This window comes from Vombatus ursinus, unplaced genomic scaffold (genome assembly GCF_900497805.2).
Source record: "Vombatus ursinus unplaced genomic scaffold, bare-nosed wombat genome assembly UNPS02014794.1, whole genome shotgun sequence".
In the NCBI taxonomy this organism is placed as follows: Eukaryota; Metazoa; Chordata; class Mammalia; order Diprotodontia; family Vombatidae; genus Vombatus; species Vombatus ursinus.
In genome coordinates, this window is record NW_020954572.1 from 2,805,915 (window position 1) to 2,831,998 (window position 26,084).

The 26,084-nt window shown below is 40.5% G+C and overlaps 1 protein-coding gene and 1 pseudogene across 1 annotated transcript in view; one reads left to right on the top strand and one right to left on the bottom strand.

Annotated features, from left to right (window-relative positions):
* Positions 1 to 2,171: 2,171 nt before the first annotated feature.
* The window catches only part of RIN3 (Ras and Rab interactor 3), a 159,267-nt gene continuing 135,354 nt past the window's right edge, over positions 2,172 to 26,084 (bottom strand). The window contains exons 8-10 of the mRNA XM_027870033.1: positions 21,808 to 21,939; positions 9,914 to 10,077; positions 2,172 to 3,507 (exon numbers count right to left, since the gene is read on the bottom strand). Of these exons, the coding sequence (XP_027725834.1) occupies positions 3,199 to 3,507; positions 9,914 to 10,077; positions 21,808 to 21,939 (605 nt within the window). The 3' untranslated portion in view covers positions 2,172 to 3,198. The remainder of the gene's footprint in view (positions 3,508 to 9,913; positions 10,078 to 21,807; positions 21,940 to 26,084) is intronic.
* LOC114048891 lies at positions 12,477 to 14,261 on the top strand (annotated as a pseudogene).

A 26,084-nucleotide genomic window follows, 5' to 3' on the forward strand; every position in this document is an offset into this window, starting at 1 on the left:
AAGCAGCTTATCCTGGTATTCAAAACCTCCCCCCACCCATTTTTCCATCCTTATTTTATTAGGAAAGAAGAAAACTAGCATTTATATGCCTACTATGTACCAGGCACTGTGCTAAGCGCTTTACAAATATGATCTTATTTGATCCTTACAACAATCCTGAGAGGTAGGTAAGGCAGGCAGAAATTAAATTGGCCTAGCCTGGGTCACACAGCTACTTAGTGTCTGGGTCTGCATTTGAACTCACATCTTTCTAACTCCTAGTTCAGTGGGCTCTCCACTGAGCCACCTACAATTTCCGAATCTTAACTTGTACTTTCCTCCTTTCATATTTTGGGTGCAGGCCTGCCTGGAGCACACTTCTTCTTCTTGTTCTATTGAAAGCTTTCTCTTCCATCAAAGCCCAGTTCAGAGGCCACTTCACTTCTTCCATGAAGTCAAATGGAAGTGGTCCTTTCCTCCTCAGTCCTATAATCTTTCCTCTGTACTGATCACATTCTATAGCACTTTATTTATGCTTCTTTCTGTGTCTACAGATGCTTTAGGAGCACCTTGAGGTCAGGGATGGTAGTGTTCTTGTTTTTTTCTTCTTCTTGGGGTTGTCAGCTAATGCCTCACATAGAAGCCAATTAATCAATGACTGTTGAATTCAGTGGAAGTGCCCCAAACTCCCTATTAGCTCGAGGATCAAGTAGAAAATCCCTTTTGCATTTAAAGTTCTTCACCCATTCTCTGATCTAGCTAGTCAAACTAGTTTTTTTTTTTGGCTAGGCAATGGGGTTAAGTGACTTGCCCAGGGTCACACAGCTAGTAAGTGTTATACATCTGAGGCCATATTTGAACTCAGGTCCTCCCGAATCCAGGGCCAATGCTCTATCCACTACACCCCCCCCCCCAACTAGCTTTCCTAATCCTTACATATGACACTCCACCTTTGCATAGACTGCTCCCTGGAGGTGGAATGTTCTCCTTCCTTCTATTTCTTAGAATTTTTCTATTCTTAGAATCCCTGACTTCTTTTTGGATCTTCCCCAAGAGCTACTAATGCCTTCTGCTTGTATTTATTTAGCTTATATTTAATTAGTTTGTATTTAGGATGTAGGGGATGTGAAAATTGATCATTAATAATCAATGATTCAGAGAGATACAGAATTTATCCTTTTTCTGAAGTCCTCATTTTAAAGCTCAGTCTCTGAAGGTTGAATTAACTTTCTCCTCAGTCGTGGTTAGATCCCATCCAACCTTACACGGAATTTAATCTAAGGTGGGGAAGCTCATTGTGCTCTGCTGAGGTTTGGGACGGGATAATTCTTTGATTAGATCGTCCAAGGCTGGAGGTAATTTAGAAGTAAACGACATAATCAAAGTTCATTAGAAGAGGTCCAGCCCCTTATTGTAATATTCATTCTCTCTCATTACTTGTTAACCAATCAGAGTTGTTTCTGGAACACCCACTTTTGCAAGGGCATATAAGCCTGAGTCAGGCACTGAGTACCACTGACCTCTTTTATTAAAATGCTAGCATTATTAATAAAATGACTAATTATCCAGAAACTATGTCTCTTGAACTTTTTAAATGTCATAGGGCAACTAGGTGGAACAGTGGGTAGAATGCCTCAGACACTTTCTAGTTGTGTGACCCTGGGCAAGTCACTTAATCCTGTTTGCCTCAGTTTTCTCATCTGTAAAATGAGCTAGAGAAGGAAATGTGTAAAATTTATTGGCATACAGTTGGGCAAAATAGCTCCTAATTATTGTTTTAATTTCCTCTTCATTGGTGGTAAATTCACCCTTTTCATTTTTGATACTGGTAGTTTGGTTTTCTTTTTTTTAAATCAAATTAACTAGAGGTCACATTTGAACTCTCATCTCTCTGACTCCAGGTTTAGTAGGTGGTGGTATTTGACCCCTAACATACTAAACTGTAAACTCCTTGAGGGCAGAGACCATTTTAACTTTTGGTTTTGTATCCCAGTACCTAGTACAGCCCTTGGCACTTAGTGAATATTTGTTGACCGATTGATGCCCTTAATTACCTGTTACAGATAAAACATGAATACCACAAGAAGGGGCTTAAAGGTGAAAGGGTCTGGTGCTTCCTTTCAATCTTTAACAATTAACTTGGGAAAGCTCATACCTACATCTTGTATCCTCAATGTTCAGGCCACAGCATACCAGTTTCAAAATTATGTTTATTAAACATAAGTACATTACACTTACACAACTGAATCTCCACCTCCCTTATTAATGTGTTCTTGTCAGTTTTCCCTTCAGTTGAGAAGGATAATTGGGGGCTCCATTCTTCATTGCGACAAGGTAAACATTCCTGAGGACAGTGGGGTTGATGGGACTGGCACTTCCCCTTCCTTGGGCCCCAGAGGTGTCCAGCTGAAGGGACAGTGGCAAAGGCTCCCCTTTTGTTTCCTGTGGAAGTCCTGACTGTAGCCTGCTACAGTGTCAGAGGGATTTCTGAAACCTATCCATTCTCACTGCACAGGACATTTAGAGGAAGTGCTAACCCACCTCCTGGTAGTCTTTGTGAGCCCTAACATTGGGGCCCCACTTCAAAAAGTTTGGTTCACGGAGGGCCCAAGGTAGGGATCCACACCTGGCCAATTGCCATTGTCTGGTCGGTCTTGAAGCAGGACTTGTTGACTGCAACCATAGGGCCCTTGGAGCTGGAGTCCCCTCCCTCCTCATCCTCCCTTCCCCCAAGGTCAGGCAGTCCTATCTACTACAGTTTGGGGGTAATTTTCCCAGTGTACTTTTCTCTGGAAAAGGTTGAGGCTCTTTGGCCTAGGGAGGAGCCATAATGGAGAGAGCCTTGGGGTCCAAAACAGGAGACCTGAGTTTGAAAAGTCCCAGCTTTACTTCTCACTAGCTTTGTGACCGCTATTGGGCAAGTCATTTCCCATCTCTGGGACTCTATTCATTTTTAAAATGAAGGAAGTTGGACTGGATGCTTTTAATGTACTCTGAGTAGTCAATGATTCTAAGCTCTGAAGATGTGTGTGTGTGTGTGTATACACACACTCTATTGCTCCGGTCCACAATGGTTTTCTTCTAATAGTAGGAGAGAAGATCTTGGGGAAAATACTGCATATTAGTGAGATCCAAATCCCAGGCCTGAATCCCACACTGTAAACACCATGAGCACACCTCTGCCTTCATACACGAGGAGCTGCAAGGATGGCCTTGCTTTTAGAGAAAGTTTGGATCCTTTACAATGGGGGTCTGGGTATCTCCTCTGTCCATCTCTTTATAAATAAAATGGAAATCCCTCTTGGGCTCGCTTTTTAGTAGGTAGGCTTTGATGTGGTGGGGAAGTGAGTCGTCTGCCAGCTGGAAGCACTTGCCATCCACCAGGACAAAGAGTCTGTGGTCTTGGGGCTGGGTCACTTCAAACTTCTCAGCACACTGAACTCTCAGCTGCTCAGCCAAAGTGTCCGACTTTGAGGCCAGTGTCCGGGCTTGGTTGTCCGGCTCCAGGAAGGAAATGCAGATGAAGTCCTGAAGAAGGAAAAAAAAAGGTTCATGGTCAGTGTCTTGGCTGGGGTAGAAGGCAAGGAGAAAAAACAAATAACTTATTTCTACAGCGCTTTAAGGTTTGCAAAATGCTCTTTTTATATATTTTCCCATTTGATCCTCACAACAACCCTGTGAGGTAGGTGCTGTTATAATCCCATTTTACAGGTAAGGAACCTAGACAGACAGAAGTGAAGTGACTTGTCCAGGGTCAAACAGGTAGCAAGCATCTAAGGCAGGATTTAAACGCAGATCTCAAATTTAACACTATTGACTTGCCCCACCTAGTAGCCTAGAAAAGAAGTTTGTCTTCTTGTCTCTGGACTTACACAGGGTCATCCTGTCTTCTGGACCCGGGAATTTGACAAGAGCCAGGGCCCGGTATGCTGCTCCTGTATCTTATGACCAGGCCCCTGTGATGTCCCCAAGTTGCCATGTTCAGGACTCCTGGAACTCAGAGCTAGCTGCGGCCTTACAGCAGAAGCCCCTAACCTTGTTTGTGCCACTGCTTGGCAGTCTGGAGAATCTGGACAGCCTGTGGACATTTCAAATTATGTTTTTAAATGCACAAGATAAAATGCATAGTGTTGGTGGGTTGTTTGGAACTATGCCCAAAGGACAATTAAACTATGCATACCCTTTGATCCAGCAATACCACTCCAAGGTTTGTATACCAAAGAGATCATACAAAAGGGAAAAGGACCCACATGTACAAAAATATTCACAGCAGCTCTTTTTGTGGTGGCAAAGAATTGGAAATTGAGAGGATGCCCATCAACTGGGGAATGGCTGAGCAAGTTGTGGTATATGAATATAAAGGAATACTATTATGCTATAAGAAATGATGAACAGGCTGACTTCAGAAAAACCCGGAAAGACTTGTATGGTCTGATGCTGAGTGAAGTGAACTGAACCAAGAGAACGTTGTACACAGCAACAGCCACGTTGTACCATGACTAATATTGATAATCTTAAACTTTCCCAGCAATACAAGGATCTAAGACATCTCCAGAGGCCTCGTGATAGAAAATGCTATCCACATCCGAAGAAAGAACTATGGAAGTTGAATTGCTATTTTTTTCCTCTTCTGTTGAGTTTTGTTTCCTCTTTTGGTTTGGTTACTCCTATTGGTTTTAATTTTTACTTACAACATTACTAATGTGAAAATACGTTTAATAGGAATGTAAATGTATAGCCTATATCAGATTGTGCACCGTCTTGGAGTGGGTAGTGGGGAGGAAGGGGGAGAAAAATTTTAAACTCAAAAGCATATGGAAATGATTATTGATAAGTCAAATTAATTAAAAAAATAATGTAGGTAAAAAACTGCAAGGGAAAAAATTTTGTAAAAATGAATGCTAAAAATGCTAAATGAATGCTTTAGATATAATTGGAAAAAATACTATTAAAAAAAGATAAATGCACAGGATTACAAAGGAAACCAACTATATTGAACTGTAGCCATAAAAAAAAGTGGTTTATGGACAGAAGGTTAAGAACTCCTCTGCCTTAGATAAGAGAACAACTAATGCAACCCTTTCAATTTGCAGATGAGGAAACAATCTCAGAAAAATTAAGTGAGTTGCATAAAGTCATACAAGTAATAAGCAGCAGAGCTCAGTTTAAAAAAAAATTTTTTTTTTTACTTAGAAAGTTTCTGGCAATTTTTTTTTTCCTGTGGTTGAAAAGCAGATTTTGGTCAATTTTTTCTTTTACTTAGAATAAGCAGCAGAGCGAGGTTTCCCATACATGTTTTCATATTTGTATTCTCTTTATACTTTTTAAGGCACTGGCATGCCGAGCCTTAGGCTAAAGAATCAGGAGACTGGGTTCCAGTCAGTTCCATTGTGCCACATTCAGAAAATCATCTCTCCTTGTAAGGGCTTCAGTTTCCTCTGTAAAATGACAGGGTTGGATTTGATGGTCTCTAAAGCCCCTTCTACCTCAAACATTCTCAGAACCTCATTGTATTCTCTCCCTTCCATAATCATTCATTAAGCATCTACTCCACGAAAAGCATCTGGGGGAGGTACCGGCTTGTAAAGTAGGGAGACTATATATTATTATATCCTCATTCTTCAGATGAAGATCTTGCCTAGGGTCATACACACAGAGTGAGCGGCAGGAGCACTACCTAGCCCTTGTCTAGGGTGCTTACTACTGAGTGCTCCAAGTAGGAATTCATTTGCTCATTCATTTACCTGGAGCTATAGGGAAGATGCAGAGCATCATGGGGTGAGGTCCCCATGGGCCACTGGTGAAATACTCAAACGCCTCTGAGGATGTGAAACTCTTGTAGGAGCCCAGGCTATGGACTGGTTACAGTGAGTTAGACAGTGCATTGCATGGAGTAGCCTCTCAATAAAGTTTTTTAAAGCAATAATTGGGTAAGTACATTTCCTTGGTAGAGCTGTCCTCGTATTGACAGAGGAGTATACGTGTATACTTCAATGTATACATATACGAGTATAGTTCAATGTTCAGAACTAGCTTTCTGTGTATCTGAAGGTAATTTTAAAAAGATCCTACCCAGTTCCTGACTTGCTCAGTTCCCTTCATAGAAAAGGGAACATCATAGAGAACCATCTACAGATCTTCTCCCCAGGACCAGATTATGGGAGTGTGGGCAACCTAGAAGTCCTCCTTCAACTTTCACTCACTTATTCACTTCATTAACTTATCCACGTTCACTTATTCATTTATCCACTTCATTCACTCATTCATGTATGCACTTCATACATTGATTCATTCATTGGTTTACTGATCAAGAGACCGTGCCTGGGGTTGAGAAGTAAAACACAAGTTCCCTGGACCTCCAAGAATTTCTAGTATAACTGGAGAAGATAAGGTATATCAACAGGAAATGCTCTATGATCCAAACATAGCATTTTCCTTCTTACAGATTTGGTTTGTATAAAACCTGTGTGGCCTACAATTGGTATTACTTTTCAGTGTATAGCTCAGTGAATTTTTTTTTCTTTCCCCTTTAGAGTGGTGACCTATACTCACTGATAGTCTATATTTCACAGGTTAAACTGAGTTAGGGTGGGAGAGTTGTGGTAAAAAGTCCCTTCCTTCTTTAATATAATATAATCCAAGGCACAAGGCCTCCTCTCCTGACCACTAGCCACTGCTGCGTCACTAGGCCTTCTCTGGGTCACATGGAAGGAAATTAAGGTTTGTTATGAAATGGAAGGATGAAGTAAAGGATAAAATATTTAAACTCATCTGAGAAAAGGACAGGGGCAAGCCTAAAGCAAAAGTGCAAGGTAGATAAATTTGTCTCAATTCCTCAAAGTTCCCTTTTCTTCTTTAAAATTTTTTTTATTTTGAATTTAATGAACATTTTCAAAAATTCATATACAAAATAAAACAGAAAAAGAGGATTTATGTGAAACCACAAATCTCTATTTTAAATGTATATTTAAAATAAAAAATTATATATAAATTTAAATATTTTGTCATTGTTGTTCCATTGTTTCAGTTGTGTCCAACTCTTTGTGACCTCACTTGAGGTTTTCTTGGCAAAGATACTGGAATGATTTGCCTTTCCAGTTTATTTTTACAGATGAGGAACTGAGACAAATAGGATTAAGTGACTTGCCCAGGGTCACCCAGCTAGTAAGTATCTGAGTACAGATTTAAACTCAGGAAGATGAGTGGCACTCTAACCACTGTGCCACCTAGCTGCCCTAAGTTTATATATATGTATAGATAGATAAAGAGGTGTGTGTGTGTGTGTGTGTGTGTGTGTGCGCGCGCGCACGCTTGCACGGGCGCACATGTATAAACTCAGCATGTTACTTTCAAAGCTGTCTGGCCGGCCTGTGCTTCCTTCAACTTTTCACTTCTAGGACATTTTTCTATTTGGAATCTCTTCCCTCCTCACGGAAAACTCAGTGTTCTATGACTTTCTTCTCCACACATCTAAACATGCTCTTAGAGGTCTCAAAGGATGATAGCATCTGAGTACTCTATGGAACAGTCTCTGGTAAGGGAAGATGTTCACGGAGGAGCTTACCCAAGATCCTACAGCTATTAAGTGTCAGATCTGGTATGAAGGTTGCCAACTGGACAGCGTGTCGCTGGCTTCGTCCAGTATCTTGTTATTAAAAGGGGAGCTGCTTCTTATAAATGTCATGTGAGAGAAATTAATATTATACTATTATATTAATAACTAATTATTAATTTGTGATTCACCCTTTTCCTTCTATTTCTGTTAAGACTCAACTCTGGAAAAGGTCAGTTAGTTTCTGTAGGGCATGGCTGAGAGGTGAGATTACTCCTAGCCTCCAAGGCATATGCTCTTAACTAGATTGGGAAGGATCCTGCCCAACTGGGAAACCTAATTTCTGTGTAGAGTATAAACAGAATCTAGTCTGAGGGAGACCTTTGCCTGAGGAAGGAACCCCTGTCCTTGGTCCCCACCATTAGAGTTAGGGAAACTCAGCTTATGAAGGAGAAAACTATCCAGAGAGGTCCTGATGGAGATGGCTTCCCCTTGCCCAGATGCCTTGAGGCTGTTGGGTCTCATGATCAAGCCAAATTCTCAGCAAGAGGAACTGAAGACTTTTAGCCCACATCCTCATTAAAAATCCACCAATTAGGGTTGAGTTTCACGGGTCAAGGGAGTTGGCTATCCTAAGGCACACACCTGATTTAACATGATTCAGAGTCTCCTTTTGTGTCTCTGGTAACAGAGAAACCACTGATCATCAATTTATTGATTACTAGCTAGCCTAATTAATAAATTGTTTATTAGTTATCTGGAAACTCTGTTTCTTGGGGGTTTTCACTCCCAATTCATGTGATATCTCAGTTTTAAAGTTTTCATTTTGGTAGATAGACCTCTGATGAGATAAAACCTAAGTGTAGTGTAGTGTCAAAAATATGGGATTTGGAGTCAGAAGAAATGGGTTTGACTGACAACTAAGGCTACCAAAACAAAACTTTTAAAAAATGAGATACCACACAACATTTAGAACTAGCAACTGCCTTCTATGGCGAGATACTGGACAAAACCAGCCAAATGCTGTCCAACTGGCAACTCTCATCCCAGATCTGACACCTATTGGCTAAGGAATCTTGAGCAAATAATCTTATCACTGTTAAGTCTCATTTTCCTCACCTGCAAACTGGGGCCAATGATTGTTCACTTTGTAAATATTTCATCGAGTCACAGAGTTCACTTTGTAAATATTTCATCGAGTGCTTTTGAAATGTGAGCTGTAGTTTCAGCACTTTCTACTTTTCTTGGTTATATGTATCATAGTTTTTCTGTGCTGTGACATCTCCACTAGATTTTAAGCTCCTTAAGGTTAGGAAGCAGACCTTATTTGATCTTAATATCTTCCCCAGCATCTAGCACAATGTCCTGCATATGATGAACTTTTAATAATTTTTTAAGTTGAAGTACTGAACTGAATAAATCATTTACATTTTAGTGTGAATGCCAGTCACTCTGTTTTCTGTAGCCTGGGTATCTATACTCTAAAGCTCATATCTGGTTGGAGAATGAAATGTATGTCCTGAGTGAAGGGATTTCTGGCATCAGAGAGCAACTGGATAAGTTGTTTGGAGTCAGCAGGGACCTTCGTAGGGCCTCTGATATTACCCCAGTTAGGTAGCTGCCTACTTTTAGGAGGCAGCTCAGGTATAGTGGGAAGAGCACTGGAATTAGACCCAAGAGACCTGGGTTCAAATCTTAGCTTCACTATTTAACTGAAATTGGTATAGTTATGTATTAGTAACTGACAGGGATAAGAATTGAACTGAGGTCTTCTGATACTACTCAAATAACTGATCTCCCTAGAGCCACTCTGATCTATCACAAAGTAGTCTCATCCCCTCCTTCCTTGCTCTTCTTCCCATCAACTGAGTCAACACTATAGTCAGAGTATTAGGGTCAGTTTAAAGAATATCAATCCAGAAATCTGGGATTTCCCCACGTTTATATGCTCCCTCTGAGTGAGAAAGAAACTGACTACTGACATGATTTACTGCACTCACATCCCTAAAACTATAACGGATATGCTGCCCTGCCTCCTTGACTGTGCTAACATTCTGGGCTATGTATAACTGCATCATCTTAGGAGATATTGTTTCCCTTCCACTTCTCAAAGGTTCAATATAACTCTCCTGGATAGACACAATCACTAGGGAAAATCTTTTAGATATCTACCCAAGTCCTTTTGCCTTTACAAAGCTTAGCAATGGCAAGGTTGATCAGCGGGAAATGGTCCTTTTCCTCGAACATCATAACTGCCCTGTGAGTCAGGAACTGGTGTTCTAGATAGGGAATCTTTCTTGAATCAAATAAATGACACCCCCCCATCATACCTGGGGGGGACTGTCTGGGTTGTCACTTGTACTGCCCCATCAGACCACTCACCTGCACGGATGAACGAGAAGCTCGGGCCTTGTTGAGGGTCCGGCGGCGTTCCCAGCGATGGATGGAATCCTGTACCTCCACACTCAGCTGCCTTGTGACAGTGATCTTGTCATAGTTCTTGATATGTTCCAGGGCCCCATAGGTCGTGGTGAGATAGTAGGAACCTACCAGAAAAAGAGGAATCCATTAATAAATAGATAGGGCAGGATTTGGTGGTGGGTGGGCAGGGAAGAACGAAACAAGGATATAGTTACTGGAAATCCATAAACAGAGCTAAGACCCATTTCTCCATGAATATTACCATGCAGTTGCATATGTGCTCAAGGTTGAGGGGAGGGAGGAGAATTATTTTCATCCTTGCAGATTGTGGAGAGAGTCAAGGAACCTGGAATCAAGAGTCCTGGTTCTGCCACTGTCTCATTGTTTGGTCTTGAGCATATCACTTCAGCCCTCTGAGCCTCAGTTTCTTCATCTATAAAATGGGGGAAATGATCCTTGACCTGCCTACCCTATAGAATTGTGGAAAGGATCAAGTAGATTCAATTTAATTCAATTCAATAAGTATTAACTGCCTGCTATGTGCATAGCACTGAGCTAGGCAGAAATGTAAAGTTTATATAAGAACTATGTAGAAAGGGCACAAACATAGAAAACTATAATGCACAATCTTGTATCGCAGGTGCATTAGAATTGCAAAACAAATTGATACATGAGATTTTAAGGGGAAAGGACATTACAGATGAGGATTCATGGAAAGTATTTTTAGAGGAAGTGGAATTTGATTTAGGCTTGAAAATACAGGTAGGCATTTATTGAGGGAGCTGGCTAAACAAATTGTCGAAATCAATCAATCATAATCAGTCAATACAAAGAATAAAATAATTTCTTCTCTCAAGGAATTTATATTTTATTGGGGATATAACATATACATATGTAAGAATATGTAGAATATATATATGTATGTATATACATACATATACAAAGTACTTACAATAGGTACTTGGTTGGCATAGTATTGGATATAATTTGAGTTAATTTAGTTAGTATTATAATTATTATTATAGTGGTACTGTTCAAACATGAGCAAATAATAACTCTTCAAATGTTTGTCTGTTTTTATTTCTCTAAATAGTATTTTGTAGTTGTGTTCATATAATTCTTGTGTGTGTCTTGGTATCTGGTTTACCAAATATTTTATACATGTTTTTCATTATTTTGAAGAAAATTTATTTTTCTATCTTTTCCTATTGGGTTTTCCTAGTAAGATGCAGAAAGGTTGATGATTTTGTGTACTTATTTGATATCTATCTACTTTATTTAAGTTATTAATAATCTTTATAATTCAAGTGTGTTTCTTGTAAATAACATATTGAATTCTGCTAGATTTATTTTTCTACCCTCTTCCCTTTTATGGGCAAGTTCATTCTATTCACTATTATGATTATTAATTATGAATTTCCCTCCATCACAATTTCTGCTACTTTTCCCTCTTTCTCTCCTATTACCCTCTTTACAAAGAACAAAATGGTGGAGAAAGAGAAGGACTTTGATTGAAAAGTGTTCTGTTCCTACCCCTTTGGGCCTCCTCTCTTCACCAAGGTTGGACATTGATCTCCTGGTTATTATATTCTCTTTCTCTCTTTTATTCCCCCTTTTATGATCAGTCCTATGAAGCTGAAGTTTGTTTGCTTGTGACTATTCCTGATAGAATTCTACTTTCCTTCTTACTCTCCTCCCCACCACATAACCCTTTTCCCTGTCACTGCCAGTTTTCCTGTTGAATTTAATGTATTTCTACACCAAATTCTGTGTGTATGTGTGTTCAAACCTCCTTTTTCTGTATTCTGATAAAGGTGAGCTCATGAGGTACCTCTTCCCTCCACCCTTCCTCTATGTTTGTGTACTCTTTTCTTTATGTACCCCATTCATGTAAAATAGTGATTACTCTTCTCCTCTTCTTCTCTCTTTCCCACTCCCTCTCTATCCCCTCTCTTCTCTTCCTCCCATATTAAACTTGATTTTGAATGTAGTCCAAATGTTTGGATACTGATGGGAAGACATTTAGGTACACACAGGGGTGTGCTCCAGCCAGTTCATATGGGGTCTAGAGAGTACTATTTGTTAATTAAATATTTAATGTCAGCATTTATACCTTAGAAATTGGCAAAGGCTATAAATTAGAGTTTGATTTATTGTTTTGTTGATTGTCTAGTCCTAGAGGGCCACATGTGACCTCGAGGCCACAAGTTTCCCACCCCTGGTCTAGACCTAAGAAAGTGATGGAGAAAAAGTCAATAATGAAGATTAAACTTTAAAAAATGTGTCTTAGGTGAGGGAGGCTTTGGCCTGGATGGACTAGGCTGAGTTGGGGGGCCAAGGGGCTTGACTCCTTGCCTCCCAACAGCTCATTGGTGGGGTCTGCTCTGGTTGAGCCCTGTGCCACACCCCATACCCTGAGATTCTTCTGGGACTGAGGGTTGCCCCCAGGTAGCTGTGGGGGAGTGCAGGCCTGGTCCCCATTGCGGTGTGAGGGGCTCTGGGACCAGTGCTGGGGATATGAAGGATGGCACAAAAGAAGTATCTATAAGCAAGTATATAGATATAGAAGTAACTATTTCTTAAGGGAAGACAGAATTCAACTTTGGAAACCTCCATATACAACTGAGAACAAAGAAGCTGGTTTGGTATTAAAGGGGCTTGCAATGAAATATTCAGACAAGTTAGAATGTTGTAAAAATGAAATAGAAAAAATAATTGAAGAAATATGCTGTAAAGCAGTTGAACAGGAAATTAAAAATTTAAAACCACAGGTGTTGCTACAATTGAGATATTCTTGCCTCCGAGACTAAGAAAAGATTAGAAAAGCTTACTGGAAACCAAAGTGCATATCACCAGCAAAGAACAGAGATCACAAATAGCAGAAACCTTTAGATATCAAGAAAACTATATTATAATGGCTATAAGGGAAAACCCTACAAGAGCAAGGGGTTATACACAATGTGAAAGCTACGGTGCTTGAACTCAAGCAGCCAGAAGAAGACAAGAAAAGAAATCTTCAGGAAGAATGAAAGCAAAAGGAAGTTGACAAAAAGGAAAAGAAGAGAAAGGCTAGAAATATCGGCACAGAGAGCTGAGACTGAGGATACTGAAACAACTCCATACTTAGAAATAGCTAATCAGACAGGCAGATCAATCAAAATAACCACAGCAAAAAAAAAAAAAAAAGCCCAAATGTTAGCTATGGGATATTATGAGAAGGGCAGCTAGGTGGTGCAGAGAATAGAGCACTGGGTCTGGAGTCAGGAATACTCCTCTTTCTGAGTTCAAATCCAGCCTCAGACACTTACTAGCTGTGTGAATCTATGCAATAGCACTGCCCTGTTTGCTGGATGCTGACCAATACTTCTGTGAATGATGCAGAGAATTGTTAGATACAGTAGATAATTATGCAGTGCGTCAGTTCCATTTGGGACAGCTGGGATGCCTTGATGATGCAGTGGGGAAAAGCTAAATATGACCCCAAATTGCTATGGGGAAAACCACTAAAGACCAGCCCATATAAAGGAAATTATGGGAGAGAGAAGGTACTTGCTTCAAGGAATAAGAAATTATCATAGTGGTAATGGGGAGGAGGCTTCTGAATATCTCAATAAGGCACAGCAACTCTATGAAGAGTTGCTTATGGATCTTCTAAAAGTTCACAGTTTGTTGCAACTGGGATTTACGGAAGCCCAGCTTGGCCTGAGGGCTTGTGATGGGAATGTGGATCACGCTGCCACCCATAAAATAAAAGGACTACCAAATAACTAAACTCTGAAAGGAATGGGCTATTTAGCTCATGCTACAAAGGAAGCTCTCCACTAGTAAGAGGAAGCCTGGAGGAAGCACTCAAGATTCTTCTTAGTTATCCTCAGATATGGGGGCTAAATGATGCAGATCCTCAGATGAACAACAACCAGGAACATATTTCTCAAGTCAATATTGATAAGTTGGGATATATGGGTTTTGAAGCTGAGACGGCCAAGACATCTATTAGAGTATTTAGTAGAAATGTTCCGCTGGCTGCTCAGACACTGCTCATAATGGAAGAACTCTTCTCCTTGCCTTAGAAATATCATCTGAAGATTCTTCTTCAATTTCATCAACAAAATCCCCCTTAGATTTTGCTGGTAGTTTTAGTGCCTCAACAGATGAAGATATGGAAACAGAGGCAATCAATGAAATCTTGGGTCATATTCCAGAACCCAAAGAAGATTATCTTGACTCAGCTCGAGAAGATGAAGCACTGCTTATTGTCAAATACTTATCCTAGGTAGAGAACATAAAATCAACAAGCCAGAAGAAATAGATGACAAATTGAAATAAGTGCCTTCATTTTGTGCTTATAAATTCTATCTGTATGAAGGAGGGAGGCAGGAGGAATTTGGAACTCAAAACTTAAAAAAAAATGTTAAAAAGGTGTTTAAAAAAGTAATTAAGGAAAAAAAATATTATATTTTACAAATTCAATATAGTCCATTTTTTTCTTCCAAAACAAAAAAAAGTGTGTCTTGAGTAAGTTTTTCCCCCAGAGAGCTGGATGTTAAGCATCTACCAGCATATTACTGGGCATACATGCCTTGTAGTAAAAAGCATACTATAGGTATTCAAAGTCTTGTTATTGTTTTTAAAGAAAAACTAAATTATTCCCTATGGGAAACAAAGAAAGGGAACAGCTATTCTGTATCTGATCCTAACAATTAGGAAATGGTTGCTAAAGTAGAAATGATAGGAAATTTGGGGGAAAGTGACCACTTCATCTTAGAATTCATGATAAATGAGAGGAAAGTTGGACATAATCTGATTAATAGCCTAGGTTTGGAGGGATCCAACTTCAAAGTGTTCCTAGAAACAATAAACAAGATTACACAGTCTATAACTCCACAGGGGAAAGTCAAGCCCACCACGGAATAGAAACTCTAATAAAAAAAAAAAAATTCTGAAGATGCAAAAGAAAGAATATTAATGAGGAAGAGAAGGAAAACCTATCTAGAGAGATCAATGGGTATGTACAGGGAACTCACTGACCATCTTCAATTTAAAATAACGTATGGAAGGTGCCTTATAGGTCATGGAAAATGTGTAAAAAAATGAGCCATAATCTTATAAGAAAAGTGTCAGATCTGTAAAAGCTTGGAATGAATTTAGGACAATAATGAATACTTAGGAAAGCAAAAGGCTTTCTAAAGTTTTATTGGGGAAAAAAGGGATATAAAGAAGAATTAGGACCAATGCTTGGGATAGATAGGGTGATTTTAATGGATGATATAGAGAAAGAAAAAGTACTCTGTCCTTGTGTTGTTGTCTGTTTTCTTTGCCAAAGGAATAATCTTTGTACTGGTGAGACCAGAAAAGAAATGTGGGCTAAAATCCAACACAGGTAGAGAGATTGATTATCTGTTTTCTTTGCCAAAGGAATAATATTTTTACTGGAGAGACAAGAGCAGAAATGTCAGCTAAAATCCAACATAGGTAAAGAGATTGTAAGAGAACGCCTAGCCACATTTAAATAGCAACATTAACAAGCCAGAAAGTATCCAAAGAAGGGCTTTGATGATAGCGATGGGCCTCAAGATAATGTTATAAGGACAGGTTAGAGCAGCAGCTCTCTCTGAGTGTGCTCTGGGACCCCGGGAGATCCCTAAGACCCTTGCAGGGAGTCTACGAAGTAAGTATTATTTTCATGGTAAGATGTTTTAATGACTAACATGGTAAATATTGATATATATAGCCCATGCAAACAAAATATCTTTGTGGCCAGGGCTCAAAAATTTTTAAGAATGTAAAGGGAAACTCAGACCAAAAAGTTTGAGAACCATGGGGTTAGAGGAACTAGGAATGAGAATACTTACAGGGAACATGATAGTTTTCTTTGAATAACTGAATACATGTGGAAGAGGCATTGGACTTATTCTGCCTGTCCCAAGAAGGAAGTACTAGGAATGATGGGGGAAAGTTGTGGAAAGGCAGATTTATACCTGATTTCTGGAAAAACCTCCTACTTAGAGCTATGCAAGAGAGGGCTGCCTGGGGAGGTGATGGGTTCCCCTTCACTGGAGGACCCAGACTAGAGGATCACACTTGTCAGTGATGTAGAGGAAATTACTCTTCGGGTGTGGGTTGGACACGGATGGCTTTCGAGGTCCCTCCCCACTTAGAGATTCTGTGACTCTTTCTGAAGGCATTTGTCCTTTTGAATGCCCTGCAGTGACTCTCAGGACCACTAGGTGGAAGACTCTACCTCCTCAAGTTTCCAACTAACATAAGCTCATACACAGGTTTCCAAACGGAAGGGACCTTAGAGGGCATACCGTACAGGGCCAAACACCCTTGCCCAAGACCACACAGGTAACAGGTGGCAGGACCCCTGATGCTTTTTTCTCTAAACCAACTGCTTTTGAGGTGTTTAAAAACAAAGGACTAGCAGTCAAGCCCTGGGCTCTGAGCAACATGGCAGCTTTGGCAGGGCCCAAGGGTTACTTGGGTTACAAGGCCTTGCCCGATCTCTGGCCCCTACCTCCACCCCCGTATCTCTTCCCCTCTCTCCAACTCAACCAAATTACACTGTATTGATTTAAATGAGTACATGTGTTAATTTAAATAGGCAGCTACGTAGCTTAATAGATAGCGTGCTAGTGGGCCTGGAGTCAGGAAGACATCTTTCAGAGTTGAAATTTAGCTTCAGACACTTACTAGCTGTGTGACCCTGGGCAAGTCACTTAATCCTGTTTGCCTCAGTTTCCTCCTCTGTAAAATGAGCTGGAGAAGGAAATGGCAAACCCCTCTAGTATCTTTGCTAAGAAAACCCCAAAAGGAGTCACAAAGAGTTGGACACAACTGGAAAACAATAGCAACAACAACTCATTTATAACAGAAGTGATCTGGGCAAAGCCCTGCTCCTGAGGACTGGGGAGCTTCCCCAAAGATCCAAAGGCCACATGCTTATAGTTCTGTGGGAAGCAGACATGGGGGTTCTCCAGATCAACCATGTTACATATTGTTTTCCCTAATAGATTGTAAACTCCTTGAGGGTTGAGGCGGTTTCATTTTCATTTCTGTATCTCAGAAGAGTACCTGGCATACAGTAGGAACTTAATAAGTGCTTGCTTGATTTTCCTTCCTTCTGGTATCTCTTTATTTCAATACTTTTAGGATCTGTGACTTTGTTGATGTGGGTCCTTCTTCCACTGATAGAGAGAACAGTGCCTGGCCTTTGATAAGCACTTAATAGATGCTGACTGGCTACAATTCTTCTACTTGGTAGTTAGGATCTGAGAATTGTGGTTGAAAAAATTTACAACAAAATCACAGATCTTTCCAGGTTTCAAAGAAGGGGACCATGATTCATCATACTCCCTAGACTAAGCGGGGCTCTTTTTACAGACATACATGTGGCTAATCTATCAAAGGGGTTGTTCTTTTTTTTTTTTTCTTTTTTTCTTTAGGCAATTGGGGTTAAGTGACTTGCCCAGGGTCACACAGCTAGTAAGTGTCAAATGTTTGGTCTGAGGCTGGATTTGAACTCAGGTCCTACTGACTTCAGGGCCGGGTGCGCTATCCACTGCACCACCTAGCTGCCCCTCTGCTCGTTTATAAAGAGGAATAATACAGCAGGGAAGAGCTGGGCTCGTGTTCACATGTCACCTTGACCTCTGCCGCAATGCATTCCTCTGGACCCCCATGCACCCCTCAGCATGTCAGCTCCAGGAGGGCTTAGGACATGCTGTTTCTGTCTTTTTATCTCCAGAGCTTAGAACAGTGACTTATGCTCTAGAGACAGAATAATAATAATAACAACAACAACAGTTAGCATTTCTATAGCACTTTAAGTGTGCAAAGTGCTTTGCACATGTGATCTCATTTGGTCTTCACAACAACCCTGGGAGGGAGGTGTAATTATTATCTCTGTTTGACAAATGAGGAGAGTTAAGTGACTTGCCCAGGGTCACACAGCTAGCAAGTGTCTGAGGCTAGATTTCCTGACTCTCAGTGTTCTATGCACTATATCATGCAGCTACGATTTAGTACAGTGGCAAGGACACTGCCTCTGGAGTCAGAGGGCCTGGGTTCAAATCCTACCTCTGATGTATTCTGTGACCTTGGACAAATTGGCCTCTCCAGGCCAACCCGTCCTCACTTATAAAATGAGAGGGGCTGGACTTGATTAACTTTGAGGTCTCTTCTAGATCCATGCTCCAAATAGCAGGATCTTAAATTTATTTATTATGTTTTTTAAATGTTGATTGAATTAATGCTGCCTGATCTGTGAGCTGGATCCTAGAGGAGAGATTCAGACTGAAGCAGATCTGGGAAAGAGGAATGACTTTATTCCAATGATCACCACACCATGATTGTCAAAAAAAATTCAAATGCACTAAGTTGTCATGGTGGGGTAGGGACCAGAAAGAGGTGGTGGGTTGAAACGGATGTTATCCTAACTACAGGGAAAAAAATATCTAAAAAGAAGAAAAAGTCTCTCCAGTTTTATAGGCTCAATAGGTAGAAGGGACTTTAGAGGTCATCTAGTCTATGAAACTGAGGCTCAGAAAAAGGGAAATGGCATTCCTAAGGTCATACCAATAACAAAGCAGCAGAGCTAGACCTCGGGCTTGTGACTTTAAAACCTGTGCTTTTTTTTTTTTTTTAAACTACACCACACTGTGGCTGATGCTGTAAGCCGAGATTATTAAGTGATGGCAAATGCCCTCATTTCTAATGTGTTCCCTTGATCTGTTAAGAACATAAGAAATACCATATTAGAATTGTATATCCTGGTCAATGGTACAGGCTGAAAATAACAACGGATTAAAACAGGGTTTAGAGAATAGACTCATCCCCCACTAAAGCTCTCCTTCTCTGATGCCTCATTGTCATGTAGAGGTGACCCTAGCCCATTCTAGGGAAGTACAGGTTCTAGTAGGCTGTACCAAACTGGAAGAGGTGGTCATAGATAGTGTGTCTGTCACCTGAAGACCAGCCCAGATTAAAGATTAAAGATGGTCACCAGGGGATGCATATAATAATAATTTGTTGCTATTGTTCAGTCATTCTCAGTCATGTCTGATTCTGACTTCATGACTCCATTTAGGATTTTCTTGGCAGAGATACTGGAGTGGTTTGCCATTTCCTTCTCCAGCTCATTTTTCAAATAAAGAAACTGAGGCAAACAGGATTAAGTGATTTACGCAGGGTCACACAGCTAGTATATGTCTGAGGCCAGATTAGATGAATCTTCCTGATTCCAAGCCCAGGTCTCTACCTACTGCACCCATTCTACCTAACTGCCCCATAATAATACTAATAGCATTTATATAGCACCTTCTATGTGCCAGGCACTGTGTTAAGTGCTTTACAAATATTACTTCATTTGATCCTCACAACAACTCTAGGAGGTAGATACTATTATTATCCCAGTTTTATAGATGAGGAAACTGAGGCAGAGAGAGATTACATGACCTGTCTAAGGTCACGCATTTGAACTCAGGTCTTCCTGAAGCCAGGCCCAGCACTCTATCCATTGCTCCATCTATCTGTTTTACATATTTTTGGGTCACAGTCACTACCGAAACATGGACGGAGCCCCAAAAGCAGATCTTTCCGAGTACTGAAGAAGGGAGCCATAATTAAACGACTTGAGTTTAATTGAGCAGGGATGATTTCATCTTTGTTTTTATGTCCCCAGTGCATTGCATAGTGCCTCACACATAGTAGGCACTTAATAACTCTAATCATGGAGAATGACATTCAAATCAACTCAATAAAAGCAAAAGATTCTGTGCCAGGTGCTGAGGATATAAAGATATCTCTGGCATGGACTTTAATTGAGGGGCCAACAATCTAATTGGGGGTTAAATAAATATAACCGGGAGCAAGGTGGCACATTGGATAGAATGCCAGGCTTAGAGTCAGGAAGCTTCTTCTTCCTGAGTTTAAATCTGGCTTCAGACACTTACTAGCTATGTGACCCTGGGCAAGTCACTTAACCCAGTTTGCCTCAGTTTCCTCATCTGTAAAAAAAAAAATGGGCCAGAGAAAGAATTGGCAAACCATTCCAGTATCTTTACAAAGAAAACCCCAAATGGGGTCACGGAAGAGTTGGACAAACTAAAGCTACTCAACAACAACAAATGTAAGTAACTATGATTACACAAGGGATGAGCAAGTGAAGAATGAACGAATAAATGAATGAATGAATGAATGAATGAATGAACGAATGAATGAATGAATAAATAAATAAATGTGAGGTCCAGGTGAAATGCCCTCAGAAATTTGAGGGGAGAAAATCAATTAGTTGATTGAAAAGCATCTATTAGTTGCTTACTATGTGCTAGGCATAATAATTTTCATCTAAAGGGAATCAGAAAAGTGGTCACTTGAAGGGAGGAACATTAAAAAGGCAACCCTGCTCTCCTATAATAGGTTGCTTGGTTTCCCTATTATCAACAGAAAACTAGAAGCCCAATGTTCTGACAGTGGTACCAAAGAGCTTTTGGCTCCAATGAGGAAAGGAGGAAGACTTGTTGCAAAGGGAAACTAAGGGAAGGTCCAAAAAAACCATGCTGACAACTTAGATTCTAACCGTTTTGTTATCTAATACTTTTTGTTAGAAGGATATGCCAATTCCCCCATGTCCCACTTCCTTGGTAGACTACTTAGTTGTGTGTTGGGAAGACTGGGTGGCTGAGTGGCCCACAGGTCTCTACTATGAATGTCAAACACTCAGCCCATGCTTCACATGCTACCCATAACATGCCATAGAAGGCATTCTATTAATGCTAGCTATCACCATCATCATCATCATCATCATCGTCATCATCTTCTGTGTCCCCTGCTGGCCATCTTTCATCCAGGCTGGTCCTCAGATGACAGACTAGTACCATTCTTGTAACTCTTCTAGTAGGTTGGAATACAACCTACTAGAACACACACCTCACTGGAATAGTTTCCAAAAACCCAAAACCCAGGTGAACCAGATTAAGATGTGATTTGAATTACAGATATTATTTACAGATTTAATTACAAATATTAAACATAGATAACATTTCATTTTAAATCAAAGTCAATATGCTGCCCACAGGTATCCTTATGTACAGATGAGCAGCCCAGTTTCTATTTGAGTTTGACCCTACTGCTCGCTTTTTAATACTTATAAGATTGTAAGCTCTTTGAGGGCAGGGAGCTGTATTATTTACAATTAAAGACTTCCCAGAGTTGTTTAGGAAGTTAAGATACTTGGGTTCCAATCCTGACTTTGGCATTTATTTGCTATAAAACCTTAGGAAACTCAGTTTCCTCAGCTGTAAAATGGGAATATAATACTTATCCTACCCACTTCATGGAGTTATGTGAAAAGAAAGCATTTTGTGCTTTTCAAAATACTATAGAGATGTAAACCATTATTACGGAATGAATCAAATGAATGTTTACTGAATGAGCCCTCTTAGTCCAGATGAATGAATAAATATTTATTGACTGAATCCTACCAGTGCAGTATTTTCTCCATTATTTTTCAACACTGCTCTCTGCCTGGCTCCTTCTCTCCAGTATATCAAGGTGTTGTAGTGTCATGGAAAGACAATTGGGCTAGGAGGCTGAAAGAGCTGGGTTTGATTCTTGGTTTTGTTACTTATAATCTATGTGACCTTGGGTAAATTACTTAACCTCTAAGGGTCTCAGTTTCCTCCTTCGTTAAATGAGGGGGTTTGAGTAGATGATCTCTCTGGTCCCTTTAAAGAAAAATGCCTCCTTTGCCCTTCTTCCTTTCCCTACTATCTGTGTGTGTGTGTGTGTGTGTGTGTGTGTGTGTGTGTGTGAGATAGGGCTACCCCTCAGAAAGCAGAACCTTAATCTCTTACCTTCTCCCAGCTGCAGAGCTGGGTCCATCAGTTCCATCATGTATTCAACATTCAGAAGCATTTCTGTGAGGTTGCTACGGGCGAGGACGTACATGAGGACTGGAAGAAAGTCATCGGCTCCATAGGGTTTCCCTGTACAAAGGAAGTAACTGATGGTGAAAAGTTGGCTCTTTACAGCTCACACTGTTCTGGAAGAGTAGTCACATTCCTGACCAAAGCTCCTGGGTGAGGTAGAATCCTGGTCTTCCTGGCTCCAAGGCCTGCCGTTTATTCACTACAGTGCCTCTACACTTAATTTAACAGCATTTAATTGGGTTAAGATTCCCTCTTGGTGGGAAATGGGTCCTTTTCAAATGCAAACACGTGGTCTGTGTAACACAGTGAGTTGCCTATTCCTTACTGTACTTTCACAGGAGAGACCCAGAACAGCAAAAAGATACAGGAACCAGGGAATGGGATCGGGAGGGCTATCGTTAGGGTGAAGAAAGGGTTCAGAAATAATAAGTGAAGGACTGTCAACAAATTGCAAAAAAATTTTCTACTAGATTTCCTTACTATGACCCTACTCGTCAATACTTTTTATCCATCAGAAACTTGGACTTCATACCTCCACATTCCCCACTACTCCATCCCCACATAGGTAAGTGTTAACTTTATCTTGCAAGGATCCAGGCCTAGGAGCAAGGATTTGCTGGTAAAAATTTAACAACCAACTTTCTACCTAAAGGTATGACATACTTTTAAGTTTAATCTTTATTACCATTTTCTCCATCACTTTCTTAAATCTAGACAATGAACAAAACAATAAATCAAACTCTGATTTGTAGTGTTTGTCAATTTTTGAGGTGTACATACTCATACTATGTACAAAACTCATACTGAAAATTTAACACCTGGCTCTCTAAACCAGTACAAGCTGGCTCCCGCATACTTCTGCAGCGTCCTCCTGGTGGTCTTCTTACCATGTTCCTTCTGGGTATTCTCCTATTTCTTCCCTCCACCCCACTCCCCAACTCCTTCCAGCTATCTTTTACGCTTGTCTTCCTCCACTAGAATGGAAGCTTCTTGAGGGTAGGAACTATCTAGTTTGCTTATATTTGTACCTCTAGACTTAGCACAATGCCTGGCACATGGTAAGTGCTGAATAACCATTTCTCTGTCTGTCTGTCTGTCTGTCTCTCAGCCCCCTGAGGCCAGGGACCATGTATTTATATATAAAGTCTTTGTATCCCCTAGAACTCATAGCAAAGGGTTCTGCAAATAGTAGGTGCTTAGTAATTGTTTGTTGAATGAATTAATTCTGCCCCAAATAATTGGAGGCAAAAAAAAAAAAAAAGGAATGAGCACTGGGTTTAGAGGTATCAGACCTGGATTTGATTACCGGCTCTTTTATTCATTATCTTTTCAAACTTGGGAAAACATTTAAACTCTTAGAGTCTGAATTTCATTACTTTTCTTTCCTTTGGTGAGGCAATTGGGATTAAGTGTCTTGCCCAGGGTCACATACCTAGTAAGTGTCTGAGGTCACAGTTGAACTCAGGTCCTCCTGACTCCAGGGCGGGTACTGTATCCACTGCGCCACCTAGCTGCCCCTCATTATTTTTCTAAGAAGGTTAGATTAGGTGGTCTTTAAGGTTCCTTCCAACTCCAAAATTCTATGATCCTTTCAGCAACATTCAATAGTGGATTAGAACCTTGGGAAAAAGAATGGTTTGCACTATGTCTCGCTCCTTCTTGAGTGACATGCAGGCCTTTGGGTGAGAAAGGCCCTCTCTGAGTTTTCCTGGATGCAGTGTGCCTCCTCCCAGCTTAATACTTAGGTCTTTGTCCTATCTGTATAAACCTGACGAAGCCCTATTACTGGGAAGGCCTTGTTATAAACCTTTTGTTAACCCTATAGCTCAATTTAAACATTATTGGGAGAAGATCATATGAATTAAGAGTTGGGAGAGGCATTAAGAGATTCTCCAATATAATCCTCTCTTTTGACTGATTGGGAAATTGGGGTCTAGAGAAATCAAGTGACTTATTCAAAGTCATAAGGAAGCAGAGGTCAGTAAACTGCGAATTTGAATCCAAATCCTATGACTTCTATGGTACCTCCTTCCCACTTGGTTGTTTTACATATAATTATTTTAATTACTAGAGCCCTGGCATGTGGGGGATTTTTAAAAATTAACACAATTTAAAAAAAAATTATGAGTTTGGCAGTAGGGAAAGCTTAGATATAAAACTCATTTTGATTCCATGCGGTATGCACCTATAACTCATATACTGCTTTAGATCCAATTGAATTTTTAATGTTTCCATGAACATAAAATTTGTGGGTGTGATATGAAAAATTTACCAAGGAAAATGCACCAGATGAGTTATTCGGTTCTCAGGGATGATACCCCTAGAGGGGTGGCCAAGGTTGGATATCTGGCTTTGATTCTTTCCATTCCATTACTTAAAACCAGGGTTTCCCAAGCTAGGGTAAGGAATGGGGTGTGTCAGGGGGGAAGGGAGTAGCAGCTCTGCCCTCCCTCCCTGGCCATGGGAGAACCAGGAAGCTAGCAGGCGGGGTGCTCCTTGCTTACCTCTCCCTTATCTGAACTCCAATGTCACTTATTATCTGTGCCATTCATTTTGCACACATCATTATCACTTTGAGACCTTGCTTTTCACTCTATATGCAAGTCTCGTTTTTTGAGCTAGACTGTAATACCTGGAAGGCAAGGAATGTGCCTCAGACTTCTGTGTATCCTCAGATGCTTACAACAATGCCTGCTCACAGTAGGTGTTCAATAAATGTTGATGGTGATAAAAATGGGGATCCTAATATTTGCAAGTACCTACTCATAGCATTTTTATAAAAAGAAAACAAGTATGGAAGTAATCTACAAGGTTAATAATGCTATTTAGATGCATAGGATTATTATTAATGTAAGATAGCGGGTAGCTAGGTGGCACAGTAGATAGAACACTGTGCCTGGGGTCAGGAAGATCTGAGCTCAAATTGGACCTCAGACACTTACTAGCTGTGTGACCTTGGACAAGTCATTTAACTCTGTCTCAGTTTCCTTATTAGTAAAATGAGTTGGAGAAGGAAATGGCAAACCACTCCAGTATCTTTGCCAAGAAAACCCCAAATGGGGTCATGAAGAGTTGGACATGAATGAAATGAATGGACAACAAAGAGAATAGAGCCTTGATCCCAGCATTTTGAAATTCCATATATCTGAAATCCTCTGAGATGTTCAAACATACCTCTGGACAGTTGGAGGTTTACTCTTTCAAGCACCAACATTTACGAAGTTTAAAGCATTTTGCACAGAATGTTAAAACATAGACAGAGAATTTTAGAATTGGAAGGGACAACAGAACACAGCATTAGAACTGGGAGGAACACTGATTAGAACACGGATATTCGAATAGGAAGTTTAGAAGTTTAGAACATAGAACACAGAATTTCAGAGCTGGAAGAGACTGTAGAAATCCTCTAGACCCCATGCCAGTTGGGGGATCAGCCCAGAGAGAGTGCTGCACAGAAATATAGACAAGATGCTCCAGGCTCATGCCCTTGACAGGTAAAGGTGCCTAAGCTGAAACCTGACTACTTTATTATAATAAGCTCATTTCCTCTTAGGCCTTCCTTTTTTGGGGGGGCGGGGAGGGAAGGCAATAGGGTTAACTTGCCCAGGGTCACACAGCTAGTTAAGTATCAAGTGTCTGGAGTCAGGATTTGAACTCAGGTCCTCCTGAATCCAGGGCCGGTGGTGGTTCATTGTGCCACCTAGTTGCCCCTTAGGCCTTCCTCTTAAGAAATGCAAAGCAACTTCCCACCCCTGATTCTGTTGAAGCAGGGAGACCATTTAGGAGCTATGTATGTGACAGGCACAATTCGGGATGAAAGCGTGTTCTCACTCGTTTCCCATCAGCCTAAGATTTCCTTTTTCTCAGGCCCCTGACAATGTAATTCTGGGTAAGCCCCCTGATGTGGGGGTCTCCAGCCTGGATTTCCAGATTCTTTTTGCTTTCCTTCTGCAAAGTTATGCCTGTTTCCCATGGCTGTAGCTGATCAAATTTTAAAGAGATGGCCTGCAGTATTTATGAATACTTTATGGGCTGAAAAAGTTCTCAACAAGATGGGCCAAGTTAAGGCAGAGTTAAGCTGGAAAATAGTCAGCAGCTCTCATTCAGGATGTGCTGGGCCTATCCTCCGTTGTTGTTTAGTCCTTTCCAATCATGTCTGATTCTTTGTGTCTTCTTCTGGGGTTTTCTTGGCAGAAATACTG